Source organism: Leuciscus leuciscus (assembly GCF_965113295.1).
Source record: "Leuciscus leuciscus genome assembly, chromosome: 3".
Lineage (NCBI taxonomy): Eukaryota > Metazoa > Chordata > Actinopteri > Cypriniformes > Leuciscidae > Leuciscus > Leuciscus leuciscus.
Genome location: NC_138727.1, coordinates 25,518,344 through 25,531,985, shown reverse-complemented (window position 1 = coordinate 25,531,985; position 13,642 = coordinate 25,518,344). Strand labels below are relative to the sequence as shown.

Sequence of the window (13,642 nt, the reverse complement as noted above, 5' to 3'; positions counted from 1 at the left end):
TTAACATTTTAAATACAAGTATATTTGCAAGCACAGCTAGCTACTCTGGTAGTGATGTAACGGTAAGTTATGATGAAGTTAGACTATGTACAGCTAAAATTTTAGGCTTATGCAAGAATGGTTTATCATAATTGAGTGATATTAAGTATGGTAAGATATGATTTTAAACACTGCACAACACAACCCACCCCAGGATCCAGCTCTTCTAAGATGCTGCCCTCACCAACTGGCCCCTGCCAGACTAGAAGTCGCAGCCTGGTCTTTGGTCTGGGCCCCAGCATCACCAGTGAGGATGGCATCATCACTGGCGCCAAACTGCCAACTGGTCGTCAGATCTTACGCTGCATGCTTGGCAAGAAACCTGGTGCAAATGGAGCGTTGTCGCAGTTCGAGGCAGCCAAGGTTGTCCTGGAGCAGGTGCGGCCATTTTACAAGAAAGCCAACATCCAATGGTGAGCAACAAGCGTGCGTGCCACAAGATGGTAGACTTGAGCCGCGTTTCCACCGAAATTACCCGGAACAATTTGTCCCAGGAACTTTTTTCCCAGGAACTTTTTTTGCCCCAGACCGGTTGCTTTATGCGTTTACACCGCGGTCTAAAGTTCCGGGAAGGTAAACTGCGCGCAACTGCTCCTCCCAGTCTGCGATGGACAGTAATCAGTTTTGAGCGCCACATTTATAATAAGCATAGAGGAGATTCAAACTGTGCTGCAGTTATGTATTGGTTTACTAACGAGGTAAATTAACAAAACAAAATAGACGAGCACTGATACTAAAGCGTGTTCAGAAAGCTTGTATGCGTATAAAATTAGATAACGTATGTTATCAGTTATTGTGAGATGCCTGGGACGAACGCGCAAAAATTTCCTCTTTCGCAAATACGCTTAAAAAAAGCCTGAACCCCATCTATCAATCAAAAATAGTGACAGTCTTGTAAATAGTTGTTTACCTCAAAGCGCTATTTCAATCCTGTTATAGTAAATTTGTAACATGGTTTGGAGTGCCTTGCAATAGATGACAATGTGTAAACATAATGACTTAATAATAAAAGCTGTGGCAGAAAAGAGACGAGCACTGATAAAGTATGTTCAGTAGCTCGTAATGCTAACGTTAGATATAAAATTTGTATGTTATCAGCTATTGCGGACATTGACCGTGAGATGGCTGGGACGAACGCGCAGAAAGTTTCCTCTTCCACAAATACCCTTAATAAAGCCTGAAACTCGTCGCCAGTACACCAGTTTTTTTTATTAAATTCCATATTTGCAGACAGACAACTCTTACTGCATGAAGCCACGACACGAACCGCAATCGATTTTTTAAAAAGGGAGGTTAAAAATAAATAAAATGCTGCGTGGAGTCATCCAACCAAAATGCGGCGTGAACACAACCAATCAGCTTGTGCAGCGCACAAGTCCCACCCCTGAAAGTTCCTGAACTTTGAAAAAGTACTACCTCATGAGCAGGGACTATCGGAGGGGGAAATATTTACCCGGAACTTCATTTAGACCCTGGTTCCTGCGGTGTAAACACATCGAGTACCAGCCCAAAGTTCCTAGTTCCTGGGGAAAGTTCCTGCGGTGGAAACGCGGCTTTAGTCAATGCTAACAACAAGCTGCGGAAAATCTCCCAGGCCAAGCACTCCAGTGAGACTACAGCGAAACAATTGGAGAAAATGGAGTGCAGACTTGATGCCACATTTCTGCTGTGGCCTCCAAATGTTGAAAAGCTGATTGATAACCCAGAAGACCTAGCTTTCTTGGCTAGCATGAAGACTGACAGAGTGGCCACATTTGGTGTATTGGACAAAAAACTGCAGCTCAAGGTGAAGCGGCGAGAGGAGCGTCAAACTGCCGCAGCAGCCAGGCAGTCCCACTGTGAAAAGGAGCTGGAGGAGATGACGGCAATGTCCAGCTTGGAGTTGGAGAGTGATGAGGAGTCAGAGGAGGATACTAACACAGTCTATCCACCATCTGAGGGCAAACCATCCCACAAGCATAAGAAGACTGGAACAAACGTCTTCATTCCACATGACATCCTTAGCCGACCAAGTGTCGTGTCACTGGCTACAAGGTTGAAGATGTCACCAATGCATCAGGCTGCCTTCACGCGTGGCCTTGTTGCAGAGTCAGGCGGTGAATGTACATATCTCTCTGCATCTTACGCAACAGCTGACCGAGCAAGACGCCAAGTGCTGGAGACAATCAGGGAGGAACAGCACAAGCAGTGGACACCACCTCCATTGTGCACCCTACACTGGGACAGCAAGTTAACACCGATGCTCAGCAATGTGCGCCAGTTGGAGGAGCGTCTTACAGTGGTGGTTGGAGATGCAGAGCGGCTGAAACTGCTTGGTGTCCCGACGTATAAGAAGCAGACCAATGAGGCATGTGGAGTGATCATTGCCCGGTTGACATGCAAGTTGCTGCAGGACTGGTGCTGCGCTGACCAGGTTGTCAACATGGCATTTGACACCACTGCGTCAAACACAGGCCATCTCACAGCAGCCTGCATTGCCATACAGCTCTCACTGGGCTGACCACTGCTTTGGTCTGGGTGCCGGCACCACATTGGTGAGGTCCTCCTGAACCAGGTTTTCACAGACCTGAAGGTGGAGTCATCACGCTCGCCAGAGGTTACCTTGTTCACAGGTCTGAGAGAGAAATGGAACCTGTTACCACAAGAATCCAGCAGCCAATGGTCCTGCTACATTCCTGGCAACACCGAGCAACCACTCCTGGGCAATTTACGTGCTGAACTTGTCAGGTGCGCAAAAGAAGTCACTGACCACAAGCGAGGTGACTACCATGAGTTTGTGCAGCTGTGTCTTGTGTTTCTGGATGCAGATGGTGAAGAGCAGACTGCAGTGACCTTCCAACGACCGGGAGCGCTCCACAAGGCACGATGGATGGCCAAGCTGCTCTATACTCTCAATGGCTTTGATGGAGCATCACATCGTGTTGCTTCCCCAGGGCACAATCACCACACGGCAGCAGGTGCCAAAGATTCGGGCATTTGCCTTTTTCATTACCCATATCTATGCAAAGTGGTGGTTGACCTGCGAGAAAGCTGTAGATGCTGCCTGGAATGACCTGACACTCTACCACCACCCAGCAGGCATACAAGGCTGTAGATGAGGGCATTGCAACATCAGCGATCAAGGCGCTGGAGAAGCATCGCTGGTACCTGACAGGTGAGATGCTACTCCTGGCTCTCTTCAGCAGCAAGGTGCCCAATGATGACAAGCGTGCATTTGCCAGAGCGATCTTGGAGCACAAGCCCGCTGATCTCCCCATGCACATCCCTGAGCAGCGCTTTGGCACTGGCTTTGGCAAGCCAAAGTTCCCCACCCTCTTGCCAACCACCAGCTTGGCTGACCTCGCCAATAAGAATTGCTGGTTTGGGATGCACCAGCTGCACATTGATCCAGAATTGATGTCTCTCGATGTGAAGGAATGGGCGACCAATGCTGCGTTAAAAAAAAGTGAGGTCAATATACGTGCACTGAACGTGGTCAATGACTGTGCCGAGCGTGGCGTCAAGCTCACATCCGACTTCGTCGCAGTGGCATGGAAGAAGCAGAACCTGCAGAATGTGCTGCAGGCAGTTGAACATGACCGCAACCAACAGCCAAACCTTCGCCGCTGCAAACGCAAGCTAATCCCTGAATAGGACGGTTACTCTTGGGTGGCGGGTGGGGAGAGATATCTGGGGGGAAACGCACTGGCTAGGTTTAGAGTTCAGGTTCCATTTCCTCTCTCTTTCTCCCTGGTGATGTTGCTCAGTGGAGCAGACTCTGGCACAGACTGAGCAATTAAGTTTGAAGTTTAGTTAGTGTCAGCTCTTACCATTAGGCCCTGTTAGTTGCCAGTGAGTTAGCCACTGATTCTCAGGGAACCAGGGTTACATACGTAACCTGAGACATTCCCTTTCAAGGGAACTCGAGCTGCGTCGAGACGCGGTGGGAACCCTATACCCACTAAGCCATATGACAAATGCCTGTTCTGTATGAAGACCATGCGCACACTAGGAAACAAGCACCCTAGGCCCTGGAGTGGAGCCTAGGTCCAAGTCATAAATCTAACAAATGTAAGCGGTGAGGACCAGCCTGCCGCATTACAGATGGCATAGAGTGAAACTCCTGATAATAAAGCCTTAGAGGCAGCCATACTCCTGGTAGAATGGGCCGGGACAGCTAAAGGTGAAGGCTGTCCGGCCGCTTCATAAGCAAGTGAGATAGCCTCAACTACTCACTTGCTCATTATCTGTTTAGATGCAGGGCAACCTATCTTAGGTAACCTGAAGCAGACAAATAACTGCTCTTATATATATACCACAGGGCAGCTCTGTGGACATAAGCATCCAAGAGCCCGGACAGGGCAAAACAGATTAAGTTCTTCCTGATCTGGCTTGTATTAAGGTGGAGGACAGAAGGCCTGCAGCACAAATGACCCACAAATTTAGTAGGAATACAACCCGGCAAGGGGTGAGGAAAGACTATCACCATACCAGGTGCAAATCCAAGTACGTGCAGGCCTCAGCCTCAAGTACCACGGAGAAGATGAAATAAGGATCTCTCCTCAGAGATAACCCAGCAAAGAAACATTCATTGCAGAAATCAAGTACTGTACCATAGGGCAGATAGCAAGATTCGGAAGGCATTCTCCGCACCAGGCAGAGAACAGTTTCCATTTCAATGCATATTCAGTCTTCTCGTGGAGGGAACTCTAGACTGGAGTATGGTCTCCACGACCTCAGTCGAGAGACCTGAATCTATGAGCTGGGCCCCCTCAGAGACCGAGCCCACAGTATCCATAACTCTAGATGAGAGTAACTCCCGGGAGCAAAGATATCGGGAAATGCGTACAGGTGTAGCCTCAACCACACCTAATACGTTGCATCCAGTTCAAGCAGAGCTGGATGCATCAGGGAGAACCAAATGGGCAATGCGTTGTATAAACGATGCGAAAGGTAGACTTGAGTTTTGACCGAAGTTCTCCTAAAGGAGCTCCACCACCTTGGGGTGAAGTCCCCATTCCCCAGGCCTCAGCCCCTGCCTCAACAGGATATCTGCTCTGATATACGAGACCATCAGTGTGTTGTCCGGAAGGACAAGCACATGGTGACCTCTCAGGTCTGGCAGGAAGTATTTGAGAGCTCGAAATACCGCCATCATTTCTAGACAATTTATGTGCCAAGAACGTTGATGGTCCTGCAAAAGACCTTTCGCCGAGCGGCCACTCATGACCGCCCCCCATCCCGTGAGGGAAGCATCCGTCGAAAGCGTTACGCGTCGACAAGAAGCCCCCAGCACTGGGCCCTGGGCGAGGAACCAAGGTTTCTTCCACATGACCAAGGCACGAAGGCATCGCCGCGTGACCTTGATCGTGCGAAATGGATTTCCCCTCGGAGAAAACCCCTTGATCCTGAGCCACCACTGCAAAGGTCTCATGTACAAAAGGCCAAAAGTGATTACGTTGGACGCAGCTGCCATGAGCCCCAACAGTCTCTGAAACTGTTTCACAGTGAGTGACTGGCCTAGTTTTACCCCCTTTACGGCTGTGAGAATCGCAGAAATACGTGCAGGAGACAGACGTGCTTGCATTATTGTTGAATCCCATAAAACACCCAGAAAAGTGGTCCTCTGAGCTGGGAGGAGCACACTCTTCTTGGCGTTGAGCCACAACCCCAACCTCTTTATGTGAGACAGAACGACATCTCGATGCCGAACTGCCAACTGCTCGGACTGAGCTAAAATCAACCAATCGTCGATAAAGTATAATACGTGAATGCCCTGGAGTCTCAGAGGAGCCAGAGCTGCATCCACGCATTTTGTAAAGATGCAGGGTGATAAACCTAGGCCGAAGGGAAGAACCCAATACTGGTATGCTTCGCCCCCGAAAGCAAACCTCAGGAACCTCCTGTGATGAGGATGGATAGATAAGTAAGCGTCCTTCAAGTCTATTGTGACAAACCAGTCCTCGGACTGAATCTGTGACACAATCATTTTAGCGTAAGCATACTTTGAACTTGAGATTCTGAAACCTGCTGTTTAATTGACGCAGGTCTAGAATAGGACGCAACCCCTCATCCTCTTTCGGAACAATGAAGTAACGGCTGTAAAACCCTGACTGTCTGCTGGGAGGAGAAACCCCTTCTATAGCTCCTTTTGCAGAAGTGTCAGTACTTCCTGCTCCATAACCAGAGCCTGCTCGGGGTCCACCACTGTGGGGAGGACCTTTAGAAATCTGGGCGGACGAGAACCGAACTGAATTCTGAAACCCTTTTCTGTAGTGTGCAGGACCCACTGAGAAATATGTGGCAGTAGTTTCCACGCTGCCAGAAATTCTACTAGGGGAACCAGTCTCTCGAGACTGGCCTCTGGATTTGGTTGAACAGTCACTTTGGTGCCCTGAAGCGGCGAACCGGCAAGGAACAACCGAACTGACCATTCTACGCCCCTCCTCGGAGGATCGTATGGGGACGCTGACACTGCGGTGCCCTGAACGGAGAACCGGCAGGGAACAACCGAACTGGCAGCGCTGCGACCCTCCTCAGAGAGTCACACCCCAGAGGGTGCCGAGGAGAAACGATTTCTCAAAACCGTCCCTGCCCCGGAGGAACCTTCAGAAGCCTGATAGCCTCAGCGTCAGGACTTCTTGTCTAAGTTTTATTAGAGATAACGACAGTCCTCAGATCTTGCCTACCTCTAACTAGCGTTCCTACGACCCTCCTCGGAGGATCGTTGGAAAAAGCAGGCACCTCAGCGCCCTGAAATGGCGAACCGACAGGGAAACCGAACTGACTGCTCTACGTCCCTCCTCGGAGGATCGTTTGGGGACGCTGACACCTCAGTGTCCTGAAACGGCGAACCGGCAGGAAAACCGAACAGCCAGCGTTGCGACCCTCCTCAGAGAGTCGCACCCCAGAGGGCGCCGAGGAGAAACGATTTCTCAAAACCGTCCCTACCCCGGCGGGGACCACCCTCAGAAGCCTGCAGCCTCGGCGTCAGGGCTTCTTCCATTTTTAGCTATTTTAGAGATAAAACAGTCCTTGCATATCTCTAACTGGCTAGACTGTGAACGCCACCCAGGTCCCCATCGATTGTGGATGAGCCCGAATGGCGAATCCTTGTTTTGCCGCACTCTATGCTGCGAAGAGCTTAAGTATGCTGAGACTGCTCCCGCCCAGCAGTCTCAGGAACGTTAGATCGGTGAGGAAGAAACCTTTGGAACGCCGCTGAAGAGTTTATTTCTTCGTTTTTTTGAAAGCGGAGCGTCCAGAAGAAAAGACATATTTTATCTTAATTTTTCTTTACATCAGAAAAACTATATATATATATATAAATATATCACTCCGTGGCCACCAGCAGGAAACAACCGAACTGGCAGCGCTGCGACCCTCCTCAGAGAGTCGCTACCCAGAGGACGCAGAGGAGAAACAATTTCTCGAAACCGTCCCTCCCCGGTATAGTTTATTTGTTGCGCGACACAATTCTCGAATAGCGTCAGTGCTGTTACATCCTCACATTCATCCATGCTTATATACTTTACCTACCAGTGCTGCCTAATAATATTTATCTATTATTTATGGTGGCTGGTGGGTAACGTCGGGGTTATGATAACGCCAACACGGGAGAGAGATAGCTCGCAAGCGTCTCTTTAACCCGAGGCACTGTCATACCATGATACTTAATACCCATAACATTACTATAGTAGAAGTTTAGGGATAAAACTCATAAACAGAAACCGGTTTATTCCACGATCTCGAAACCTCAGTGTGGAGATGGGAAAAAACGGCACTCCCCGACGAGGAGGCTGAGATATAGAGTTTTCCTTATATTTTCACTCTCATATATGTTCGGCTGGCCAGTAATATTTAACTTAGCAACAGCATTATATAAAACCTCCTTTTATAAGCTCCTCTTTATTCAACAGAGTAATGAGCTGACTTATTTATTTATTTATTTATTGAAAACTCATAAACATCTGCCTTATTTTGATATTTTTTTCTTTTATTTATTTATTTTTAAACAAAACCACTAACGATACCAATTCCTCGGAACTGGAAATCGCAGCATGAGTGCCTCATCCCGGGGAGGAGAAACCGCAGAGCGTGCTTCTCCCCGAGATAAGGCACGTGGATCGAACAGGTGTTTGTTAGAACCATTTGCGATCCCCAAGATGCGTGTCGACGCCGTACCTCGGCAGCAGCGGGACCCGCGCCTCGGGACGCGCGCACCGAACCGTCCTCCTCGAAGAACGGCCGGCGGGAGCGGAGCGTCCTCACGGACAGCTTCTCGCAATGCTCACAGTCAGCCCCCTCGAGAACTGACTGTTGGCAATAACGCCACCAACAACAACCAAAACTAGGCTACTCATTGCATGTAAACTAATTGTAACGTTTCATTGTGAATCAAATTAAAATGTTCTTCTCTTTGCAAACGTAGGCAGAGGCATATAGTGACAGATTAATTCAATAATGTTGCAAAGATATTGCATCAATCCATATGTTTCATTAGGCTACTAGGCTATTTGTTTTGCCTTACTCTTTATTCATTTAGGCTATTTATTCAGTTATTCATCATCTTCCATCCTTCGCACTACTTGTGTAGCGCACGCATTCTCAGACCTGTCACCTGTCATCAGCCAATCAAGGTGGTCACTTCAGTCATGAGTACTCGTGCATGAGTAATGACGTCATCCATAGCAACGAAGACTCACTCTTAGTTTAGGAGTTGTCATTTTTCTTTGCTAAGAGTAGGTCTGAAAGGCGTTGTGAATAACTTTTAAGAGAAAACTCCTAGATAAAATCTTTCAGTGCGATTTAGGAGTACTCCCAGTGGTAAGATAAAATGCTTTGTGAATACGGCCCCAGATCACAAGTGGCCAATCAAGATTTTATGTTTTTTTCTCACCTGGTATTAAACACCAACTTCGTAGCACAAGTCATTTTTTGATTACCGTGAACATTTAACAAACTGAATTGATAGTTTAAATAATACACAAGTTAAAAAAAATTGAACAAATATTTGAAAATACATATAAATTTAAATGTCACTGTCTTAAAGTGCAAATATTAAGCAAGCTCTGGAAAGATAGCAAAGCGGAGTGTCAAAAGCCTTTGTCAAAAGCCTTTTTTGGGGGGATTTCACTACAAACATAGTGGGGGCTTATAATCTTTCTTGATTTGGGGGTTTTAAACAGTAGGTGACAGAAAAGTTAATAAAGTGAGTGATAAATGGCTTGTGGTGGCAAGCATTGCATCACAACTATGTATCATTTTATTATACTGATTAAAATGTTGCAATGGTAATCGTGCTCCCACAAAAGGAACCACAGGTTCAGACATTTGATGCATGCATTTAACAGAGGGGAGTCAGAATCCCCACTAAAAGCACCAAAACAGCAGCACTGCAAACTCCCAAGATAGTTGACATCCGTTGAGTAGAATATTGGGTTTTGCTGTGGTGTCAAAATTGGCATTGATAATTTCTCTGCTATTGATTTTAATGTTGTAATCAGCCTAGCTGCACTGATTCTCTGTTCAGTTTTAAACATTACTGTATCTTTGTGTATGTTTGCACTGTTAGAGATATAGGACCTGTTCTTAGCATGATCTGGTTCAATACTGCTTGTATGCCTATAATCTCATTTACAGAATTAGCTCATTACCTCTATGTGATTGTCTTTAGGTTCTGAGCTGGAGACTGACACCGGATAACTACCCTCAGAGCGACCAGCTTCCACCGCCCTCTTACCTCTATGGCTCTCAGCACCTGCTTCGGCTATTTGGTTAATATCAGCTTCTTTTTATGTTAAAAAGTGTTAAATTATTTAATTAATTAATTCATTCATTTATGCCTTTTTGTTTTAGTGAAACTTCCAGAAATCCTGAGGAAGATGCACATACCAGAAAAGAACCTGAGGGCACTAGTGAAACACTTTGAGCTTTTCCTCAGGTGCAGATTTCTTTTTTTAAATTGCATGCATATGATTAACTTGAATGCACATAAATACTTTATCTAAGGGAAATGTGTGAGAGGTAGTTGTAAATCATTGTTTTGTAGTTTCAAGGTGTTCTTGCTAATCACTTGATAGAGAACACACAGGCGAGATGGATAAAACCAATATTGATTATATTTCTAATAGAAGTTATATTTCAACATGTGTCCTATCTACTAAAATTTATAAGAACACATCTAAGACATAGCCATAGAAATATGATTCTCAATGAAGCCCAAGTCCCCAAAGTTAGGACTAGGGGTACATTCCAACTATCAAATTTACAGGGAAATTAAAAATGTTGCTCCATCCGTACAGTTTGAGACATCGCTATATAAGTTAGTGAGATTGCACATTCCTTGATTGCACATTCTAGCGGCTAGCATTGATCACAAACCCATATGAGAATTTGTGATATTTCAGTTCAAAACTACAAACATGAATAAAAAATGGCTAAAGTGCTTGAAACTGACTGTGCTTCATCACTTCATTGCATACTCTTCTTCTATGCACCTAAAAGTATGTACTTTATCTTCACAAATAGAGTGCATACATTTAGGACTCTAGTAAGCAAAAAGTCACTAGTGAATGAATCAGTGTTTTTTAACAAATTTGTTGAGTAATGATTCATGACTCGCTCATAAAGACAGTCATTCAGACTTCACACAACAATGTAACCTGAAAAAAGAGTAACTGAAAAATACCCACCGCTAATGCACAGACTGACAATCCGTCCTTCTGGAATGCGCAAACATAGACAAGCAATGTGGAATGCTGTTTGACCAGATTAGAGGACCAGAACCTGTTAATATAAAACTTTATAATGATTGTTTAATCATCGGTAAGACTGGTTAGTGATTATTACCTATATTGCACGTCATGTTTTTTTACACTGAAATGCAGCGTGGGAGAGTGGCAAACATTTTTCCTAAAAAAGTAGCCCATTCACTGTCACTTGTCCCAGAAGCGATTGACAACAAGTGACTGCCAAACTGGAAGAACAATCGAGTGAAATATCTAGTTACCTAATAAAAAATTGATTTGAAGTGACAGTGCAAATTGTAACTTAATTGGTAAGAGCATGTAATGTCATATCATTCTGATTTAATTTAAAGGGGCTGTTTTACACGACACCATTTTCAGTGATGTAATACTTTAAAACATAAAACATAAAACTTTTAATGCGTTTTGGCAGTTTGTTTACACGACAACGGCTTTTTGGGTGCATGAAAATGCAAACTTTTGAAAACGGGTTTCAAAGTGCAAGTTTTTGAAAACGGCCTCTGTGTAAACAACAAAAACACGAATCTCTGAAGACGACGATGTCATGCACATGCATATTATGTGTTCAGTCTATAGTGTTTCATCGCCATCTAATGGCCTGGCAGCAGAATACAGCGTTTTTAGTTGTTTTCGCAGATACATGTGAATGGGGATCGTTTTGACAATGTATATGTACGTGGAAAACTTCTCCGTTTTAAGCATATCGTTGTCGTGTAAACGTACCCAAATTTGCCTTTAAAAATCTATTTTAGGGGCAAATATTGAGAAACTGAAAAGGGAAAAACTTAAGACTTATCTTAAAACAGAAACGCACCGTTTTGTGTCTGTTCCTTTAAATGCAAATGAGCTGCTTCTCCCAGCACAGAAGGCGGAGCTACAACAGCTTGCACTCACACAGACATGCACTGAAAATTTCTAAAACTTTTAGCCTTTTATGTTCAAGCCGGATTCAGACAATGATGGAGAGACTCATGTAGAATGCAACAGGACATTTCTGAATGGTTAGTTGATGAATTTATGTAGCTTATGTGTAGTTATCTTCTAGTCATTGATTAGCATATTCTGTCATGATAATCTATAAATTGTGTTCCGGGGGCGGGGTTTATGTAATTTTAGGGTTGGTTATGTCACTAACCCGGGAGGAATGTTGTGTAGTCCCAACCAGCCGTTTGTTGTAGTCCTTAAAAAGTGATTTCTTTAAAAGCAAATATATCCCTTTGCTTTGAACTTTGAGCATTGTAACTTTGCAGATGTTGTATATGCTCAAACAGCAATATTACAAAATTGAAATCATAATCAACCACCCCTTTAACACATGCAGTTGTTATCAAATTTATTCAACCCCTATTGCAAATCAGGTTTATTGGCAAAATGTACAGACTTTAAGCTGTTTGCAATGGTAAATGGACTGCATTTATATAGCGCTTTCACAGACCTATGGCCACCAAAGCGCTTTACATAGCCTCACATTCACCCATTCATACTCCCGACAGCGGTGTCAGCCATGCAAGGCGCCATCCAGCTCGTCGGGAGCAGCTGGGGTTAGGTGTCTTGCTCATGGACACCTCGACACTTGGTCAGGTGGAACCTTCCGGTTTGTAGACAACCTACATGAACCACTGAGCCACTGCCGCCCCCGCAATGAACAAATCAAACAAAAATAATTGAAATAGCTCAACACAACACATTTTTCAAGTGGTTTCCCCAAAATTCAACTGAAAATGCAACTGGTTTCCCCAAAATTCAACTGAAAATGCAACTTTTAATGACTTCTGCAGTCTCAAAATTATTCAACCGCCTGAATAGAATCCCTCACAACAACACAAATCTGCAAAACAGGTGTTGTCTCAAGCACACCTGATACAACTTTAATTAGCCCTTAATTGGGCTTCATTAGTTGCACCATGTTTGCTTGAGCTAGAACACATGAAATACGTGGACTGGTTAGGTTTGTTGAGAGTCTTATTTGTAACATGCAGTCAAATGTGACAAAGTCAAAAGAATGGTCCAAAACGTTAAGCGAAGATATCATCGCCATTCACATACAAGGAACAGGATACAAAAAGATAGCAAAGGTACTAATGTTCCTAGAAACACCATTGGAAGCAAAATTCGCAAGTTCAAAGTTTTAAAGGAACAGTGGAACTACTTGGACGGGGCAGAAAAAGCAAACTATCAATGGCTGCAACCAGATTTCTGAGAAGGCAGATTCAGAAAACCCCTCGAGTGACTGCAAAAGACCTTACTCTTGCGGTGACTTAGTGGCAACAGGCACTGAGGTTTCAGCTTGCACAGTACGGTGCGTACTAAACGCAGATGGTTTCCATGCCAGAACTCCAAGACTACACCACTACTGACCCAAAAGCACAAGAAAAGTCAGCTCGAATTTGCTCGAAATTATATAAATAAGCTACAGAAGTTTTGGTATTCTGTTCAGTAGAGCGATGAAACAAAACTGGAACTTTTCGGCCCTATGGATCAGCGGTGTGTCTGGTGGAAGAAGTCGTCAAGTCAAGTCACCTTGATTTATACACTCACCTAAAGGATTATTAGGAACACCATACTAATACTGTGTTTGACCCCCTTTCGCCTTCAGAACTGCCTTAATTCTACGTGGCATTGATTCAACAAGGTGCTGAAAGCATTCTTTAAAAATGTTGTCCCATATTGATAGGATAGCATCTTGCAGTTGATGGAGATTTGTGGGATGCACATCCAGGGCACAAAGCTCCCGTTCCACCACATCCCAAAGATGCTCTATTGGGTTGAGATCTGGTGACTGTGGGGGCCATTTTAGTACAGTGAACTCATTGTCATGTTCAAGAAACCAATTTGAAATGATTCGAGCTTTGTGA

The 13,642-nt window shown here is 44.9% G+C and overlaps 2 protein-coding genes across 3 annotated transcripts in view; both read left to right on the top strand.

Annotated features, from left to right (window-relative positions):
• The window catches only part of LOC309495590 (MSL complex subunit 3-like), a 520,390-nt gene that overhangs the window by 496,209 nt on the left and 10,539 nt on the right, over positions 1 to 13,642 (top strand). For both annotated transcript variants that reach the window (XM_082165386.1, XM_082165387.1), the window contains exons 11-12: positions 9,695 to 9,794; positions 9,877 to 9,961. In XM_082165386.1, coding sequence (XP_082021512.1) covers positions 9,695 to 9,794; positions 9,877 to 9,961 — 185 coding nt within the window. The remainder of the gene's footprint in view (positions 1 to 9,694; positions 9,795 to 9,876; positions 9,962 to 13,642) is intronic.
• On the top strand, positions 889 to 3,890 carry LOC309495617 (uncharacterized protein). Its single transcript, XM_082165454.1, has 2 exons — positions 889 to 1,225; positions 1,270 to 3,890. The coding sequence occupies exon 2, from the start codon at positions 1,676 to 1,678 to the stop codon at positions 2,537 to 2,539; it is 864 nt and encodes a 287-aa protein (XP_082021580.1). The 5' UTR covers positions 889 to 1,225; positions 1,270 to 1,675; the 3' UTR covers positions 2,540 to 3,890.